Below are 21,438 nucleotides of genomic sequence, written 5' to 3'. Positions count from 1 at the left end.
AGGAGGCATGGGTTCCATCCCTGGTCAGGGAACCAAGATCCCACCTGCCGCAGAGCATGTATAGCCAAAAAAAAAAAAGAGATAAAATAAGAGATTAGAAAAAAACCAAGTCACTGAGCTCTGATGCTTTTGTCATAGACGGTTTCATTTTTTATTTGCTAAACCATCTACAGTTATTTCCTGTCCTACCTGGTCAATAAGAAATCATATTGAGAAGTGAAACAATGATTAAAATATTGTACTTTGCCATCATAAATAGTTATTTAGGTCAAAATTCAGATGTTAGTATTAAAAAGAAAATATGGAGTATAAGGATATAATTTTTAAATTAAAAATATTTTATTGCCCATATATTAAAACAAACCTAGAGCAAAACCACCTCAAGTGACCATTGATCTTCATGGGGGATAAAATAAGGGAGAGCTGTATGTGCTATGTGCTACATTTAGAATCAAGTCTATTTTTCATCAAATTCAATTATGTTTTTATTATACTCTAGAGAATAAACATAATAGTATAGGGTGTATATATTTTTTAAAAATAAAATACTGAATAATAACCATGTTTCAGAAGAGTGTAAATCATTTATGCACTCATTTATTGCCTCCTAACAGAATAGCTTTTAGAAAATTGTATGTCATGACGAATCAGTTATGCCACACTTACATTGCAGTAGTTGAATTACCCTTGGCATTTTTGTATTCTAACAGTTCTATTTATCTCTCAATGGTGTACACTGAATAAGTAATGAACATCCATATGATATGGCTTTTCCCAATACTTTTAAAGAAGAAAACATTAGTAATTCATTTTTAAATATGGTATTTTTCCTTACCCTTGAATTTTTAAAGTTGTGTTTCTAGCAGTGACCCTGAATTCTAAGTGTGAATTCTTTCCCTCTTCTTAATATTATCAGGTTTTATGAGCCACAGGGTCTTTTGCTTCCCAAAGCAGTGATTCACCAGAATGGACTAGAATGCCCAGAGGTCACTGAACCTTCACCTGCCCTTCAAGAGAGGCTGTCATTCTCCCAGACCATTTTTCACTTTTACATCCTCATTTGCATTCAAGTCAGAGCTAGGTGACTCTTAGGTCTGACAGTGGAAGTCAGTGACGCTGAATCACTTACTTCTAACACATATCAGCATTGGTAGCAGGAAGGTAAATAACCTGCCAAAGAGGGATACTGTGAATGCTGTGTCCACAGACTCACCCCAGTAACTAAAAACCACACGTAGCACTAAAATCTGTTCTGAGCTGAACAAAACTTAGTATTAGCTTAATGCGATATTGAGGCATAGAAGTTTTCTTGGGCTTACAATACGTCATGAATGATTTTTCTCCTCTTAATGTTCAGTTGATACACCATTAAGAGTTTCTTTTGCCTTTCTGTTTCTTAACTACAGACAGTATTTGTGTGTACCTCAGGATGTAAGTTTTGCTGGCACTGTGCAGGATTACTCCCCCACCCTTTTTTTTTTTTTTAATCTAAGAAAGAACAAAAGTACTCCCGTGGATAATATCACTGGTCTTGATCCAGGAGAGGTAGGGTCAGAGTGGTAGGGGAGGGCGTTAACGTTATATTGTGGCAGAATACTGGATAGATGGTTTCTATAAATTTAACCATGCTCTCTGATTCAAGGTGGCATATTAGACCATTTTCTTCTCATTATCTGTCACCATTAGCTCCATTATTTGAAGTCTAGGAGGTTCCAACTTCTTTCTCCAGAGTCCTGTATTATATGCCCTCAAAGCTTTCATTAGACCTCTGCTTCAGGAGACTGAGATAAGTGGCGTGAAATGTGGGATCAGTAGCTCTATCAGATTATCATTGGGTAATGCATACATTTTAGGTGTTCAACAGGTTTTAAAAGTATAATCTTTATTTTTAGGTGAGTTAGCTTTACTTACTTTTGGCCAAACAGGCCTAAGACAATAAAGAATCACCGTTCAGGATATTCCAGTAAGAAATATTATTGTATTATCTTTCCATGGGAAATAAGGAAAAGGAAGTAAGTGTCTTCCTGTCTATAAGCTGTTTTAATAGCAAAGGTGTGAATAATATTGTACTAAAAATGCAGACCTGATAAGGAGATTGAGCCAGCAATAGTAGGGCACTATTCTGGAGGGAGGGTCAGAGTTAATGGTTGAGGGGGAAGTAACCCCCAGCCCTGAGATGCCAACCAGAGATGCCCAGTGAAGCCAGCTCAGCTATGAGGACAAGCATGGGGGAGGGAAAGCTAGAAGGAGACTGGGCCCTGGTAAGGAGATGTAGCTTGTGTGGCTGGCCCCTCTCTCCTGCCAATGACTAATGCCTCAAGAGCTAACTCAACCCCAACAGCTTTCCCTGGGAAAGGGCTTCGTCAAGGATTTAGCAAAGTAAACACCTTGTCTTAAAAGGATCACTAATGCCACAGCTTTTGCTAATCACAGTCTTTGTTCTAGAATTATGACTAAGAATATCGTCTTATGGGACTTGGAAAGAAGTTGAGTTGGGGAGCCTGAAAGCTGGTCTTGTTTTCTCCTTTATTTTTGCTTTAAAGGCTAACTGTTTGGCACTGTATTCTCATTGCCTAAAAAAGTCCTGGGACAAAGTAGGCTAGAGGTTAGACATCTACTGTGTCTGCTTTAGCTAGTGTGACGTTAGATGAGTGGAATGGGATACAAGAAGCTATCATCAAGTGCTAGTTTTCTCTTCCGGTAAGTAGTTTACATTATAAAATGATACATACTCAGGAAGATTTGCAGACAGTAGAGAAAGGCCAATACAAGGAAAAGGTGAGTATGGAAGGGTAGAGATGAGGAAGTTTTCTAACTCCTTTGACCCTCCTCATCTTGTTCCTCAGAGGTAACTTACACTAATGAATTATTGTAGAACTATCCAGAAATGTTCTTTATATATAGTTGTGTGCACCCAAAAATATATTCTCCTTTTTACACAGATGGGATTTGTGGGTGTACTTTACTTAGATTTTTTTTAATGTATTTTAAAAACTTTCTCCGTATACTAAGTCAATTCCCTCTTGATGAGCATTTACATTATTTGTAGTCTTTCTGCTGTTACTGCACACACACATGCATACATGTGTCCTTCCTTCCTTAGGAAAGGTTATATGATGGCTTCTTAGACGTTGTATAATTAGCTGTGATAAGATTGTTCCTCAGCCGGCCTTCCACTGTCTTCTCTCCTATGAGCAGTGTATGAAATGGTATACTGAATGTCCCGCCTCCTCAGTGTGGCCATACGTATTAATTAAACCCTCAGTTTGTAACTTGCAGTCAGATCTGTCTGGCTTAGTGATTGCATGTATCTGGGCAATGAAGATAAAGATGTAAACTAGATATGTTCCTGATATAGTCTGATTTTCATTATTATATACGTTCTCCTTCTCTCTTCTTTTTTCTCTTTCTCAGGAAGAGAACCAAGGGAATCATCCCAAAGTAAATGCTGGTGCAAATTTCTCACTTTTTCTCCAGTTTTCAGTTTGTGTGGTTTCACTGGGATAAGTCACATTCTGACTTTAGTAACTATGCTAAAATATGAAAGCTGGGAAGCCTCCATAGATAAAAAAGATAGCACATTAACTTACTCTTGCTTGTCATGGATGTTAAACTGCCATGTCCTAATATCGCTGTAGAACATTTCTGGGAAATGTTCTTTATATTGTTAACAGAGTCCTGTGCCACTTCCATGGAGCTCCTATCTACATTATGGAAAGGGATCCCAAGTCATATGTAATTTTAAAAGTGAAACTGTACCTTGGTATATGATGCCAGGCTCACTCCAGGAATGTCAGGACTACCCCACCATTGAATGGAAGTTGGGGGGTATTTCACAATTGGTTGACTCTTTTGGAAGTGCTTTAGATTTTTTAGATGGGCACTTGCCCTACATTGGTCTGAACTTTCCTGAAGCAATCTGGACATTTTAAAGCGTCTGTAAACGTTTGTGGTGAGGACTGGTGAGAATAACTCTGAACAAAAGGTGGATTGACAATAGATGGGACTCTTGGGAGGCTATTTGTATAGTTCAGATGAGAGATGATAAGATCCTGAGCCCCTTCTTTCACAATAGGAATGGAAAGGGGAAGATTCATTTGAGAAGATTTAAGGAGAGTGTTGTTAATAGGATTTGGGGTCAAGGATGTTTTTTTCCCTGAGAGTACAGTTAAAACTTTTGAAATAACTGAAACAGAAAATAGTTTAGCAAAAATATATAAATTTGCTACATTTCATTGAAATAGTCGTCTTATAAATTCTTTTCACAGCCTTTTAAGAAATACGCTTGAAAAACATCTTTGTCTCAAGAAAGTAAGTTTTCATTTCGTGGCTGACTTATGGTTTATCAGTCTCTTCCCTATTAATTACCTGTTAATTCCAAGGAATTTTATTAATCTCCTTAGATGAGCTAGGTTTATCTAAAAGGCAGAAAACTCTTATTTACTTCACAACTAGTTCTTGGTGTTTTTAAATATATCAGAGTATTGAAAAAACCTTTTCCTTAGACTGAACTTATGTTGGTAAAAAGTATAAACAAGAGCAACAAACATGTAAAAGCTTAAAAAAGCTTTTTAATGTTTCCATTTTCCATATTGTAGATGCAGTCTTGAATCTCTGCCATGGCACCTCTACCCTGCTCTAAAAAATAAAAATTCTCACCCTTCTATGAAAGCACACCTTTATGTCCTCTAAAACCTTTACATTGAAGAAGTTCTAATAATTTTTACTGGTAGAACATATTTTTTTTTTTCCCTTTGAACTTTTTTGTGTGACTGAATAATAACGACTAAGAGTTTTAAATCCTGAAAGAGTTTTTACAGTAAGCTTAAGCACCACGATTATAATTATTCTCTTTTCCTCAGTTCCTCTCCCTGTCCTCAACCGCACCACCGCCAGTGTTAATCAGCTCTTGTGCAGTTGTTGTTTAGTGATGCCTATCACAGGACATCTTTATCCTTTTGGAGTAAAATAGTGCATATACACATACACACATGCCTACATGTGTAAACATGGTTGTGACCAAAAAAAAAAATAATAATAATAATAACTTCATGGTTTTTTATTGTCCAAATAAATAGAGTTTTAAAGTGACCCAGCCATGAGATTAGATGACCAGCACTGAATTCTCTGGGGTCAGGTATCGGGGACTTCTAAGCACAGTGATCTGGTTAGTTTTCTTAGAGCATCAATATCCTCGCGTATAATCTCCTTTTCTATAGGAAGAAGCCTTTTCTGCACCTCCCAGAGGCACACTGAGTGACTACCTCCTGTGTACTCCCCCCGACTCAGCGCTTCGTACACACACCTCTTATCAAGTCTTACTGAGTGTAGTTCTTCATTTACAGGCCTATCTCTCTCACTAGAAAGAATTCCTTTAGGGATAGGACCATGTCTTATTCATGTTTAGGTCCTTAGCATACATCACAGTACCTGCCGCATATTCAGGATTCAGTTAATGTTTATCAGATATGCTTTCATTCAACAAGTAATTTTCCCACTCAGGGAACCTAGGGTTGAATGTTGAATGAGAAAATTATATCCTTTAAAAAAAGCATGCTGTATGTTGCATCTTAGAAATGGTTTATAAATTGATTTACACACAGCCACTCAGTAATGCATCCGCTTGCACACATCATTAACTTGGATAATTCAGAGTCATTATAATTAAAGCACTTTGGGGTTCAGATTTATTAGGAAGTGTTGAGACATATGAAGAGGCATAGAGAATACTGTGATAAACATTCACGTGCTCATGATGTAGTATAAAGAATAAAATGTTACCTCTGCAGCTGAAACTCACTACGTGCACCTCACTAGTCTCACCCCACTCCCATTCCCACCCTGCATTTGGTGATATTGATCATTCCAGCACATTTCTTTTTTCTTTTAAAATGTATGTATGTATGTATTTAGTATTAAAGTAGAGTTGATTTAAAATTCTATATTTGTTTCAGATGTACCACACAGTGATTCAACATTTTGATACATTGTGCTCTGTTTTCTAGCACATTTCTGTATACTTTTACTATGTATGATTATAATCCTGAATACTGTGTTTTGATCATATGGCTTGCTTTCAAGCTATTACATGGTTCATATTCATTTGTACCTTTTTTTCCATAACATTACTTTTGTTAGATTCATCCATGTTGATAATGTATTATCATTATCAAATTAATCCATGTATTTCTAGTTCATTTTCATGACTGTGTTTCATGGGATAAATGTAATTATTTAACCATTCTCTCTACTGGTGGGCATTTAGAATATTTTCAGTGGTTTTAATATTACAAATAAAGTTAGGAATATCCTTTTAGAAAGTCCTTGCTAAACCAGCTAATGGTGTACATTTGGGAATTTAAACTATTTAGGGCAGACATTCTACATCAACATTAGACTTCTGACATTTTTGGTCAATAAATGTGTTAATTGGATTTCTATTTGCTGAATTACCTTGGTAATAATTTCACAACTGACCTTGTTTCTAAAGACAATTAGAAACAACTTAAAGCTGGTTTTAGAAAAGGCAGAGGAACCAGAGATCAAATTGCCAACATCCGCTGGATCATGGAAAAAGCAAGAGAGTTCCAGAAAAACATCTATTTCTGCTTTATTGACTATGCCAAAGCCTTTGACTGTGTGGATCACAATCAACTGTGGAAAATTCTGAAAGAGATGGGAATACCAGACCACCTGACCTGCCTCTTGAGAAACCTACATGCAGGTGAGGAAGCAACAGTTAGAACCGGACATGGAACAACAGACTGGTTCCAAATAGGAACAGGAGTACGTCAAGGCTGTATATTGTCACCCTGCTTATTTAACTTACATGCAGAGTACATCATGAGAAGCACTGGGCTGGATGAAGCACAAGCTGGAATCAAGATTGCCGGGAGAAATATCAAAAACCTCAGATATGCAGATGACACCACCCTTATGGCAGAAAGTGAAGAGGAAGTAAAAAGCCTCTTGATGAAAGTGAAAGAGGAGAGTGAAAAAGTTGGCTTAAAGCTCAACATTCAGAAAACGAAAATCATGGCATCTGGTCCCATTACTTCATGGCAAATAGATGGGGAAAAAGTGGAAACAGTGTCAGACTATTTTTTTTGCTCCAAAATCACTGCAGATGGTGACTGCAGCCATGAAATTGAAAGACGCTTACTCCTTGGAAGGAAAGTTATGACCAACCTAGATAGCATATTCAAAAGCAGAAACATTACTTTACCAACAAAGGTCTGCGTCGTCAAGGCTATGGTTTTTCCAGTAGTCATGTATGGATGTGAGAGTTGGACTGTGAAGAAAGCTGAGCGCTGAAGAATTGATGCTTTTGAACTGTGGTGTTGGAGAAGACTCTTGAGAGTCCCTTGGACTGCAAGGAGATCCAACCAGTCCAGTCTAAAGGAGATCAGCCCTGGGATTTCTTTGGAAGGAATGATGCTAAAACTGAAACTCCAGTACTTTGGCCACCTCATGCAAAGAGTTGACTCATTGGAGAAGACTTTGATGCTGGGAGGGATTGGGGGCAGGAGGAGAAGGGGACAACAGAGGATGAGATGGCTGGATGGCATCACCGACTGGATGGACATGAGTTTGAGTGAACCCGGGGAGTTGGTGATGGACAGGGAGGCCTGGCGTGCTGCAGTTCATGGGGTCGCAAAGAGTCGAATTCGACTGAGCGACTGAACTGAACTGAAGCAGAAAACAACTTCAGCTCAGTTCAGTTCAGTTGCTCAGTCGTGTCCGGCTCTTCGCGACCCCATGGACCACAGCACGCCAGGCCTCCCTGTCTATCACCAACTCCCAGAGTTCACTCAAACTCATGTCCATCCAGTCGGTGATGCCATCCAGCCATCTCATCCTCTGTTGTCCCCTTCTCCTCCTGCCTTCAATCTTTCCCAGCATCAGGTTCTTTTCCAATGAGTCAGCTCTTTGCATCAGGTGGCCAAAGTACTGGAGCTTCAGCTTCAGCTTCAGTTCTTCCAGTGAACACTCAGGACGGATCTCCTCTAGGATGGACTGGCTGGATCTCCTTTCAGTCCAAGGGATTCTCAAGAGTCTTCTCCAACACCACAGTTCAAAAGCATCAATTCTTCAGTGCTCAGCTTCCTTTATAGTCACATTCATACATGAAAAACCATAGCCTTGACTAGACGGATCTTTGTTGACAAAAGAATGTCTCTGCCTTTTAATATGTTGTCTAGGTTGGTCATAACTTTCCTTCCAAGGAGTAAGTGTCTTTTAATTTAATGGCTGCAGTCACCATCTGCAGTAATTTTGGAGCCTTAAAAAACAAAGTCAGCAACTGTTTCCCCATCTATTTGCCATGAAGTGATGGGACCAGATGCCATGATCTTAGTTTTCTGAATGTTGAGCTTTAAGCCAACTTTTTCACTCTCCTCTTTCACTTTCATCAAGAGGCTTTTTAGTTCTTCTTCACTTTCTACCATAAGGGTGGTATCATCTGCATATCCGAGGTTATTGATACTTCTCCTGTCAATCTTGATTCCAGCTTGTGCTTCATCCAGCCCAGTGTTTCTCATGATGTATTCTGCATGTAAGTTAAATAATCAGGGTTACAGTGTACAGCCTTGACGTACTCCTGTTCCTATTTGGAACCAGTCTGTTGTTCCATGTCCAGTTCTAACTGTTGCTTTCTGACCTGCATACAAATTTCTCAAGAGGCAGGGTCAGGTGGTCTGGTATTCCCATCTCTTTCAGAATTTTCCACAGTTTGTGGTGATCCACACAGTCAAGGCTTTGTCATAGTCAATAAAGCAGAAATAGATGTTTTTTTGGAACTCTCTTGCTTTTTTGATGATCCAGCGGATGTTGGCAATTTGATCTCTGGTTCCTCTGCCTTTTCTAAAACCAGCTTAAACCAAAATGAAGACAAGTTTCATGTTATTTCTGAAAAACTATATGAAGATCTTGCGTCATTTAAGTCTATCGATATATAGACCTCATCCCACCCAAGATTACCATCTCTATCAGCAATATTACTGCACATATATGAAAAATAATGTTATCTTTTAGATGTTGAAAATGAATTTAAAATTATTTTTGACATTCAAGAAGAAAAAAATTGGCAAGTTACATTACAAACTGACATTCATCTTAAATTTTGAAAATACTCATTTGTATAATAATTAGGTGATAAATATCAAGAGTTCAGCAAGATGTACAGACAGTGGTGAATGGCAGAATGACACGTTATACAGCTAACTAAAAACAAAATCAGGTACAGATATGATATACAGCCAACTAAAAACAAAATGAGGTAGAGATGAATTCTATCACCTTAAAATTTGTGGCAAATGATTTTAAAAGCCAGCTCAAACTGTCTTCAGTTTTATCAGTGAGGGAGGTCCTCTGAAATGCAACTGCTCAATCCCTTTATCAGTGTTTGAACAAATTGCTGAAATCTAGCTCTCTGAAGGCTTTACTCTATTTATAAAGTTGTAGTTATTGGCCTCTACCCAGATTCAGATGTTAGAGATTAGCCTAAAAGCTGAATCTTGATTGAAATAGATTTAGGTAGACTAGCAGCCGAGCCTGTCCAGTTCACATTGCTGCAATCTATTAGGTTTCACTGAATGAGACACAGGAGGATGCTATCATAAAAAACCTTTGATAACCAGTCCCTGGAGTCAAGGTGTGAGCTTCGGGCATCGTGTTTCTCAGTTCACAGAGGTGCATACGTAAATGTAGAAAATATATGCCAATCTTGTGCCAGACTTGGAACTGGTATTCCTGAATAAGCCTGTTTCATCAGAAAACTGAATGGCCTGTGGCCTAAGGAGCTATTGTTTTTCTTGTAAGTTCTTTGTTTTCATGAAAAGGCTTTTGATTCTCAGAATGTATTTGTTTCAGAGTAGTTCGGTTTGAATTCACTCATGCTCAGAAGTCTCCTGAAAAGCTTTCCTTAGAATTTTAGTTTATGTTTTATATGCAAGCAATATCTTGTACATTTTGAAGAAAAGAATTTCATATGATATCGATTTTAATTATCAGAGCTTGGTTTCCAAAGCCTAAGTGTTTCTATCACATGTTGATAATGAACAATAGTGATATTTTCAAAACAGTAGCAACTTTTTTGGTAACAGATGTTTCTTTATACTATTAAGAAGCAAATGCATAACTGTTTGAGGTGAAGGGATTCAGCTTCAAAATAACTTTGCTGTTTATAAGCTTTCTTGCAGTTTAGATATGCTGCCATCAGGTGGTAGTAATATGTCATATACATGTGACTCCACAAATGACATTATGCTAAGGTCATCACAAAGATTTATAATAATTAATGCACATTTGTAAATGAAAATTAAAATAACATATTACATCTTTTTAGTTTCAGAGCTGAAGATACTTCTAATGGAATTTTTAAAACATGTGTGTATTGGTAGATGCAATTGGGCATGTTTTCTCTCTTCCTTTATGTATTCACTTGTAAATGAAGAGTTTCATCTTATGCTTTCAAGAATTTTAGAAAATACAGAAAAGTAAAATTAAAAACACCAAATTTTCATCACTCAAGATAATTGTTATTAAACGTTTGTTTCATTTTCTTCCAGTCTTATTTTTTTAACATGCAATCTTTACTGTATTTTGGATTTTTTGGTGTTTTTTTTTTTTGGAGTAGAGTGTAGTGGCAGGAAAAGATACTTAGCTGTAGTAACTGTATATACAGCATATATCTTTTATAACTAAATTGTAACTTGTTTGTAACTGTTTTGTTATTTCTTAATTTGGATTGGTTGAGGTTTTCCATAATTTAGTCAATATATGTTTCTGATTTTGGTTATCAAGAGTGTTTTATCTCTGTCTTCCATCCATTGCCTACCAAAAGGATCATTATTTCATTGCAAATATGCTTGAAATTTTACTTAACACAGATGAATTTCTAATTAATCTTTTAGTAGCTAGATATGTTTCCTCTATTGCATTTGAAATGAAACTGCCAGAAAACTTGAACTTCCAGTTTTCAATTATGAATGAAAATACACAGTTTTCCTGTTACTGTTTTTATATTATATGGGTGTTTTATAATTTTGGAAATTGTGTGTCACCAGGTACTGCATATAAGCATTTTAGGGCCCTGTGATATGTGACAGCTCCATACCTACTTCCTACTAAAATAGTTTTTTTCTTTTCTTTTATATAGCATAGAACACTGCATTAAAGAAATACAGTCTGAAGTTAACAAACAGTGTCCGGATGTACAGCTGCGAACAACGACTGACTGTTTTGAATGGCTAAATAATTATAATTCATCCAAATCACCGTCCATTCCCCATGGAGATTTGATAAAATTTCTCAAAATACTGGTAAAAATATGTATAATCTTTGCTTTAATGGTGGAGTGAGGTGGGGGAACCTGAACTACATTTCATCCAGTTTCCATATATGAATATTTATTTCATTGACCATATTAGCCTGTCATATCTGGGGTTTGTGTTTTGTTTTACTTTTCTGTCTGCAGTGGAATCCAGTGAGCTATGTGTTTTTATTTTCTACTGCGATTTTTATCATAAAGTAAAGTTTATATAAGTGGGCATTAGGCATTATAATTCCTGGGTGACTTGTGGTATGATATTTGCCATATCAGCACCACAAAATGTATTGAAATGTACCGCAATTGTCCATCAGAAAATTTGATATTTATTACATTTTGTGTCACTTCAAAACTACTCATTTTCCTGGGCTCATTATTAAGCACAATAAGATCAGCATTGATTGTATCTGTTAAGGAGCCTTGTCCACCACTCCATTCATTCCCAACCTGCAGGCATATCTAATTCTTTTCAATCAAGGCAGCGATTTCTACAAGACCACTGTTAATTGATGGAATATTATTACATTGGTCACTCTTGGATACTGACCACTCTCTATGTTAGAGAGGTTTTTATAGCCTTCAGTAAGAATACTTATTTTATTTTACCTATATCTACAAAGGCAGCTAGCTTGCAAAATCAGTTTCCTAGGGAAATAGCACAATTGTCAGAAAGCAGGATTTCTGTAGCTATGGTTTTAATTTAATTTAGGGGGGGGAAAAAAGGCACTGTTTCTGTCTAAACATCAAACCTTGACTCAGGCAGATGTGGAAAATATCTTGAGGTTGTAGATGGCTTAGGATGACAGAATCAGATGAAAATAATTTTTGGCTGTTATTATTATTGCAGATGTCTCTTTAATGTTTACAGGGTAATAAAAGGAAGAGAAAGGAAGATTATGTGCCCTGAAGGCTTATTCTTTTAAGAAAATCCTCTCACCCATTATCTCTTGAAGGTGGAGCCTTGAAGAATAAATATGGATATAGTTATTCCTTTAATTTCTATTAAGAGCCATGTGTAGTGAATTTCATTAATATTGATGTAATAATGCTTTCTCATTTAATTAAAAGCAAAAGCTTTTAATTATCTTTTAATCTGTCACACATAAGTCATTCTCTATTCACTGCAGGGCAAAGGCCGCCTTAGTTTTTGCTCAAATTCATTAGACTGCTAGGCCCCTTCCAGACCTAGGGTTTTTTTTGTTTTTTAACATAATTGATCATGTTATTTTGAGAACAGAACCACATTATTGAAACAGATCCAGATTAAAACGACCTTATCAAATTTTTACATGCGGAAAGTGTCAATCTTGACAGTATTTTTTCATACCTCAATTTTTTTCCCCATAAAGTGTTTTTTTTTTTTTTTTAATTAATTATCTAACTGTTTAAACAAGGAACAGAGGTTCTCATTATGGCTATTCTATAAAGTCATTTTCAAAATTTGAGCAATCAATACCTAACACATGTTTTAAACCTCTGTAATCTATTATTCTTTAAATGTTTGCTTGATCAAGTATTTACAGTAATTGACTGATTTAAAGAAACCCACAGTTGAGGCACTAATAAGACCAGTTTTTCTCTACAGAATTTACCATAATGCTGGTGTTCTGGACTCCTGTCTAAGGACATTTATTTTCCAGAAAGTATCAAAAAGAACTAAATAGAAGAAAGAGAGAAAGCGGAGCTTCAGAAAAGTCAATTTACTGTTTGGTTCTCTAGAATGTGGATGAAAAGAACGCGGATGAGGGGAATGGAACCAGGCATCCATTCTTGGTTCTGTGCTCTATTGTGTGTGACATTTGGAAAGTAACTTAAATGTGCTGCACTGTAGCATCCTTCTGTGTAAATTGGGGTCTTAAGTATCTGCATCACAGAGTTTTCCTTATGAATAAGTCAGAGACTCTAGAGAAGAGTACTTTTTATATAATAAACTGCTATACGGATATTAAGTATTATTATTTATTGCAGATAGAACATCAAATTAGACATCACAGTGCTTAGAATCACTGAGAGATTGCCCTAGAATTTGTCTCAGAGTTGTTCATGATTCTGAGTCACAAATAATACCTGTGTTACCTTTGTCAATAAGAAATTTCAAAGCTGGACTGATTTTAGACCGCTTGAACCTTGCTTCCATTAAAAAAAAAAAAAGCAGCTTGTTGCTACTTAGAGAATATAAGCTAATGTCTGTATGACCTGAAATAGACATCAGGAGAGTCAGCATGTAAAGAGAATTTGTGCATTTAAGTCAAAGTCCAAAAAGAAAGTAATTTTTTTGTTCCTTTTCTATTCTTAATTACACCTATAGTTGTTTCTGTCAGTTAACACAGAAAGTGTAAAAAAAAAAAATTCATATCTTTTGAAGAACAATTGTGAGTATTTTTTTCTCATTTTGAGTTAGTTATTTCTTCGGAGAGAACTGAAATATTCTCAGTCTAATTTCCAAAGTAAAACCTTTCTTAACGTGACTCAAAAAGAAATTTAAATGAAAGTTAAAATCTTCCAATGTATTAAACTATATTTCTCAGGATGGCAGCTATTAGTAAGCCCTAGGCATAATACTTTGTTTAAAGGTCTCCATTCTCTATGTTCATTTGGGGTTTTAGAATAATAAGTATACTCATTCAGGCATGAAAATTATCTACTAGGTATTAATTAGGGGTGTCATCTTAAATTTATTTTGTCTTAGGGGTACATTTCAGTTGATATTTTACTATAGATTTTTATTTAGAATTTTTAAGCTAATGCTTCCATACAGCTCAGGTTATATCAGGAATGGATAACAATGAAGAAAAAACTGTGTGTCTAGAAATCTAATTGAAAAATTCGCTCATCATCTGGGCTTTACAAAACTTAACAGACCACAAAGCTAATATTCTAAAATGTCTGAACTGATTAAATTTCAAAGGCAAAAAAAATTTTTTTTTTTAAATATAGTATTGATTCTTGAATTGAAATGAATTATGAAATTCTGTATAACTGTAGAAATCATTTTCTCCTTCTATTCTTATAATCATATTTCTAACATTATGATTTACTTTTATTAGCGAGATTTGTTGAAGAATGAACAAAATCAAGAAGAAATGGTGTTGAATTTACTTTGGGACCTCTCCTGCCAGAGCAGTGTTTCATTCCCATCCACTGTAAGTGGAGCATCTTTTCATTTCCTCTCTAGGACTTCTCTTCACTCTGTTGAAGATCAGTCCTCAGTGGATGTAAAGTCTGTGTGGGATGATATAAGACTACATCTTCGACGCTTCTTAGTGAACAAATTACAAAGCCACAATGAAATAAACAATTCACAGCAAAAAATTTTGTTGAAAAATCAGTGCATACAGCAACTCTTATTTCTTTATCCAGAATCAGAAGTTACAAGCAAGTACCAAAGCATACAGAATAAACTGTTGACCAAACTTCTGCAGAACTGTTTTCCTTCTTTTAGCAGAGAATCAAATTTAGACATAATGGCTAATAGATACCAAGATACAATGCTTAAGTTATACTCAATGATAAAAGAGGATTTTAACACACTGCATGAAATTTTAGCTCCATCCTCAACAGTGAAATTCATTAAAGAAACTTACCTGGACACTGTTACAGAAGAAATGGCAAAATTTCTTGAAAATTTTTGTGAGCTGCAGTTCAAAGAAAGTGCTGTCCGTGTGGTTAAAACAAGCAAGAGCTCCAGCAGGCATAGAGGAACAGTGCATGCTTTGGGTTAGTGATTTTTTTAAAATTTCTGTTTGGTTTAACTTAAACCTTTTAAAGTCTTTACTTTTCTAACTTTTCTATTTGGTTAAACTTAATTGCAAACTTGAAAATAAATCAGAAAATAAATGTTGTAAAATTTTCCACTTCACATTTCTTTTACACTTTTCTTTTTCTCTAAGTATAGTAATAGAAGTGTTTTCTTTCCTATCATTAAATTGTTAAAGATATTGGAATGTAAGTCAGAAATATTACCAGTAAAACTTTCAGTTTTCTAATCACATAAATTACTGGATGAAACATTTAACTCATTTTATCTTCCAAGGCTGAAGCTTTAAGTAAAGAGAATTGTTGAAGATTTCTTGACATTTTCATTAATTAAAATGAAAGTTTAAAATTCTGACATTTTATTCAGCCAATGGCAATACAGACCTATTATGAAATGCTGATTATAAAATTCTATATTATAATTGGTTGTAGAAGCTAGCATTGGCTATAGCTGATTTTAAAAGTTCCTCTGATGTTGTTCCTATAAGAATATATACAGTGGAAGAGGATTTGAAGATTCTTAATTTTAATCAAAAGATAAAGGAAGAAAGAATCTGTCATAATACATTTTCTTGTCATTTTAGTTTCTTACCAGTGAAGAAAAATTAAGGTTGAAAATATGATTATTTTGAAAATTATGATTACTCATGCTTTTACATAGAATGCTGAGATATATTTCTAAATAGATTCCTAAACTGTATTTTTATTAATAATTATTTAAGAATTATCATTTGGTGACTTGCTGTTTTTTACTTTATAATCACTTCATAAAATTTCCATAGCTCACTGTATTTTACCTACCTTCCTTAATAAGATACCAGGATACCAAATTGCTCTGATATATGAATATATTATATATTATATGAACATGATATATGAATTTTCAAATAATTTAATATTTTCTCTTAGAATATTTATTTTCTTTGGGAAACTATCACATCACAGAACAGAGATGCATCACCCAAGTTAAGGTCACAGCAGAATACAAAGTCAGTTCATTTAGGAACATAATAGATCTTCATTTTAATTATTACATAAATTTTAAATGCATTTTTATAAGTACACTTATTTTCTATAATTTTTATGTTCTCTCAAAAAATTTCTGGTTACTTGTAAAGTGCTTTCAATATGAAAGTTTTATGTGTTAAATGCAGTTTAGTTTATAACAGAAGAAAAGACCTATATATGATTAAAAATATGTGTAAGTTGCTATGGAGTCTTTAGGGCTGGTAGTGAAGTGTTTTCCATTCATAAGAGAGAACAATGTGTGTTGGCTTTAACACCAAAATTTGAAGCCCTTTCCAAAAGTCCAAATGCACTGAACTTTCCCAAGCTGCTGCATCTGAACTTTGGTATAAATCATGTGTTAAGTGAATGTTTTCCTTGTGCCAGACACTGTAATAAGCACATCCCTTTCCTTAATATCCCAATTTCATAAACAGAGAAGCTTAGAAAGATTAACTTGCTTTTGGTCCTTTGCACCAAGTCAGGATTCACATGTAGGTCTTTATGTCTTCAAGACCCATGTTCTTTACCATCATGGTATTGGGCTTTAAAGTGTAAAATTGAATGCTTTGTCTCTGTAAAAGAAATTTCAAACAGCACTGTTCTAGTGGGCTGCCTGAAAATCAGTTCAGTTCAGCTTTGTTGAGTACCTGCCATAGGCAAGACATTTAGCAGCTACTGTATTGAAGGTTTCTAAGGAGAAGGCAATGGCAACCCACTCCAGTACTCTTGCCTGGAAAATCCCATGGGCGGAGGAGCCCGGTGGGCTGCAGTCTGTGGGGTCTCGAAGAATCGGACACGACTGAGTGACTTCCTTTCACTTTTCACTTTCATGCATTAGAGAAGGAAATGGCAACCCACTCCAGTGTTCTTGCCTGGAGAATCCCAGGGACAGGGGAGCCTGGTGGGCTGCCATCTATGGGGTTGCACAGAGTTGGACACGACTGAAGCGACTTAGCAGCAGCAAGTTAGACATGGTAAAGGGAAGAAAACTAAATGAGTTAACTGCTGCTAAGGCTGTAACAGAAAGCAGTCATAGTTTCCATTAATATTTAGCCCAATGACCAAATTTTTATTTATTAAAGAAATACAGTTTGAGACTAGCAAAATAATAATTTATAAATACTTATAATTTGAAATCTATAATAATTTATATTCCTATGTGAATAGAATCTAGATTGGCTTGAATGGGTTATGTATTATCTTTTGTATATGTCTGTGTGTTTATTCACCAAGTCTTTGATATTTTGCCTGAAACCCTAGACATTCTCTTAAGTAACAATAGCTCCACATTTATCCGGTCAGACACTGCAACATGTTATTTCATTCTAACCACCCAGCAAGGTAGGTAACATTATTTATCTCTGTTGTATAGTGAGAAAACTAAGGCATAGAGATATTAAGTAACTTTGGTCAAGGTTGCAACAAAGCCAGGATAGTCTGTCTGAGTGTGGTGTCCTGACTCTATGATTATGCTCTATTACCTAAAAGAATAGGACGGATCTAGCTCATTCCATTAAGAACACTGTTGTGAATGCTCTGTATGCTCAGATCTACTTTAGTGTTGTCATTGTTTTACTTTCCTCTAAACTATCCCACACTCTTCTCATTCAAAGAGGTATCTTAAGCAGACCTTGTATATACACTAGTCCTTTTTTCCCACCAGCCTTATTGAGATATAACTGACATACAGCATTTTGTAACTTTAAGATGTCCAGTGTGTTGATTTGTACCCTTAATATTTCAAAACGATTGCCACAGTAATGTCCACATAATTACCATTACTTTTGTATGGTGAGAACACTTAGGATTTGCTTTCTTAGCAATTTTCAAGTATGTAATGCATTATAGTTTCTATAATTGCAATGCTGTACATTAGACCTCCAGAAATTCTAAAGCTTCTAACTGGAAATTTGTACCCTTTGACCAGTATCTTCTCTACCCACCATCCCCTGGTAACCACCTTATATTCTGTTTCTTTGAGTTCTGTTTTTTTAGATTTCACATTATAAGTATTACCGCATGTATCTGCCTTTCTTTGACCATGTGACTTATTTCACTTAGCCTAATGCCTTCAAGGACCATCCATGTTGTTGCAAATTGCAGGATTTTCTTCTTTCTCGTGACCGAGTAGTATTCCATTGTATGTATTTCAAGCTCACATGTTCTTTATCCATTCATTCATATGGAGTACGAAATGGCAACCCAGTCTAGTATTCTTGCCGGAAAATTCTATGGACAGAAGATCCTGGCGGGCTCCAGTTCATGGGGTCACAAAGAATTGGGCATGACTGAATAGCTAAGCACATTCATTCATAAATGGACACTTAGTATGGCTATTGTGATTAATGCTGCAATAAATATGGAAGTGCACATATCTCTTTGATATCTTATTTTCATTTCCTTTAGATATATATCCAGAAGGATTTTCTATTTTTCAACTTTTTTGTGGAACCTTACCATTTGCTACAGTGTCTGTTGTACCAATTTATATTCCTACCAACAGTGCACATGGGTTCCCTTTTCTCTACATCATCACCAATGCTTGTTATCTGTTGCCTTTTTGATGATAGCAAAGTGTAAGGTGATGTCTCTTTGTGGTTTTGGTTTGGATTTCTCTGATGACTAGTGATCTTGAGTATCTTTTCATGTACCTGTTGGCTATCTGTATGTCTTCTTTGGAAAAATGTCATACAACTCACGACATTGTATGAGTCCTTTAAGTATTTTGGATATTGATTTCTTACTAAGTATATGGTTTGCAAGTATTTTCTCCCTATCAAAGATTTTTTTTTTTGGTGGATAGTTTCTTTTGCTGTGTATTAGCTTTCCAGTTTGATGTGAAAGTGAAAGTGAAGTCGCTCAGTCGTGTCTGACTCTTTGCGACCCCATGGACTGTAGCCCACCAGGCTCCTTCCATCCATGGAATTTTCTAGTAAAGAGTACTGGAGTGGGTTGCCATTTCCTTCTCCAGGGGAATCTTCCCGACCTGGGGATCGAACTCAAGTCTCCCTCATTGCAGGCAGACTCTTTACCGTCTGAGCCACCAGGGAATCCCAGTTTGATGTAGTCCCACTTATTAATTTTTGCTTTTGGTATTATATCCAAAAAATCATTGCCGAGACCAACATTAGGGAACTTTTTCACTATCTAGGAGTTTTACGGTTCTAGATCTTAGGTTTAAGTTTAATCCATTTTGAGTTAATTTTTGTACGTGTTGTAAGATAAGGTACAGTTTCATTCTTTTGCATGTTTTATCTACTTTTCCCAACACCATTTATTTAATCCCTTACCCAATGAGTATTCTTGGTTCCCTTGTCAAATACTGGTTGACCATATATGCAAGAGTTTATTTCTGGGTTCTCAATTCTGTTCCATTGGTCTGTGAGTCTATTTTTATGTTTTTTTATTTGAAGAAAATGATAAAATAATGTCATAATGTAAACATTGCAGACTCTTGGTGGTTTGGTAATCTATCTTAGAAAAAAATAATATTATTTTTGCAGACACTCTTTTTTTAATTGGGATTTGATTTTACATATTCATTTTTGTTTTACTTTTTGGCTATGCTGCACAGCATGTGGGATCTTAGTTCCTAGACCAGGGATAAGCACAGGATCTTAACCATTGGAACACCAGGGAAGTCCCTAGATAATCACAATTTTAAGTGATTAAATCATTGAATTACTTTTAAAATTGTATTTTCTTTGGATTTAAGAAAAGATATTGCCTCTTTTCTCAGTGCTTGAAAAAGAGAGGATTGTTTATGTGTAGTAAAGTTTAGTTAGATAAATTCACTGTGTTTTAATATGTAAGAATGTAATTAGAAAACTTCAATCACAGTATAAATGTCGTGATCCCCTGTCTATCTTACATTGAATTTTCCTTGAGCTGATTGTTAACTTGAAAGGGAAAGACTTAAGAGTATATGATACATGCCTTTGAGTGTTTTGAAGGTTTCTAAAGATCTGCAGTGGATGAGAGGTTGAAACTTAGTGGCCTCTACCCCTCCCATTTCCCAATTCCTTTATATATATATTTTTTTTCTTTATATTTTGTTTAAGGAAGATTGGGGAGTAGGGGAAACCGAATCCCTCTAGGGATGAAAAGATCCTTTAGAGTAAAGAAGACCCTCAAGTCAAGATAAAAGTAGAATATTGACTAGGAAGGCACAGTTCACAACTGGAAAGGTTGTGATCAACTAGGTCAGTCAAAACCACCCTAATTTCTCTCGTACTCCTCAAGTAGCTGAGTGATCAACTGAGTGATGGCCGAGTGATGCTGTCAAGGAAATTTAGAAGTATACTGAGGGCAGTATGCAAAGTGTGGACAAAAGAAGCATCTGTATGGTATTGTTGCTGCTGCTGCTGCTAAGTCGCTTCAGTTATGTCTGACTCTGTGCGACCCCATAGACGGCAGCCCACCAGGCTCCCCCGTCCCTGGGATTCTCCAGGCAAGAACACTGGAGTGGGTTGCCATTTCCTTCTCCAATGCATGAAAGTGACAAGTGAAAGTGAAGTCCTTCAGTCGTGTCCGACTCTTAGCGACCCCATGGACTGCAGCCTACCAGGCTCCTCCATCCATGGGATTTTCCAGGCAAGAGCACTGGAGTGGGGTGCCATTGCCTTCTCCAAATGCAGAAGAGACCAAATCTCCTAGAAGGATAACACATCTCTTGACCCTGCTGTGTTCATGAGACAGAGGGGAAGATCTGCATTAGATCTCTGATGTCAACTATGCTTGTTTTCTAACCCCACATTAGTAGATGCTGGAATTTCAAATAATACAAAATAGTAATGGGGAAAAAAAATTCTTAAGAGAAAGTTATATCTTTATTAGTTATCACAAATTCCTTTAAAATAATAATACAATTTCAGGGGGTTTTGTTGTAACATTTTTGAAAATACTAATAAATGATATTGTTGATTAGCTTTGTTTTTTACCCACTGTTTTATCATACTTGCTATTCTTTAATGAAATACTGGTACCTTCTTTGTTTATAAGTACTTGCTCTCAAAAGGGGAAGAGTACAGTTATCAGAGTCAAGTGTGCTTGTCTGAAGCTCTCACCCCCTTGTTTATGCAACCTTAGATAAGTCATTTTACCTCTTCATGTTGTTCTATTGATAAACGATAAAAGGAAAGGGTTATATTAGATAATATATCTAAGCTTTAACTCTAAACTTATTCTGACTTTGTGACTTGGAAGTTATTCTACAACCAGACTTTATACCTACGATTTGTCCTTGGAAACTGTCATAATTATTTTCTCTACTGACTGACAGTACAGCTGTATTAGCGGGCTGAGTGTGTGGCTTGTATGCAACTGTAACACATACGAAAACATCC

General features: G+C 35.9%; 1 protein-coding gene across 1 annotated transcript in view; it reads left to right on the top strand.

Moving 5' to 3' along the window:
- KIAA0825 (KIAA0825 ortholog) overlaps nucleotides 1-21,438 on the top strand; it is a 429,397-nt gene that overhangs the window by 71,528 nt on the left and 336,431 nt on the right. The window contains 2 exon segments of the mRNA XM_070373134.1: nucleotides 11,159-11,321; nucleotides 14,377-15,046. Of these exon segments, the coding sequence (XP_070229235.1) occupies nucleotides 11,159-11,321; nucleotides 14,377-15,046 (833 nt within the window).

This window comes from Bos mutus, chromosome 7, assembly GCF_027580195.1.
Source record: "Bos mutus isolate GX-2022 chromosome 7, NWIPB_WYAK_1.1, whole genome shotgun sequence".
Taxonomy (NCBI): domain Eukaryota; kingdom Metazoa; phylum Chordata; class Mammalia; order Artiodactyla; family Bovidae; genus Bos; species Bos mutus.
This window is presented reverse-complemented; position numbering and strand designations above follow the sequence as displayed.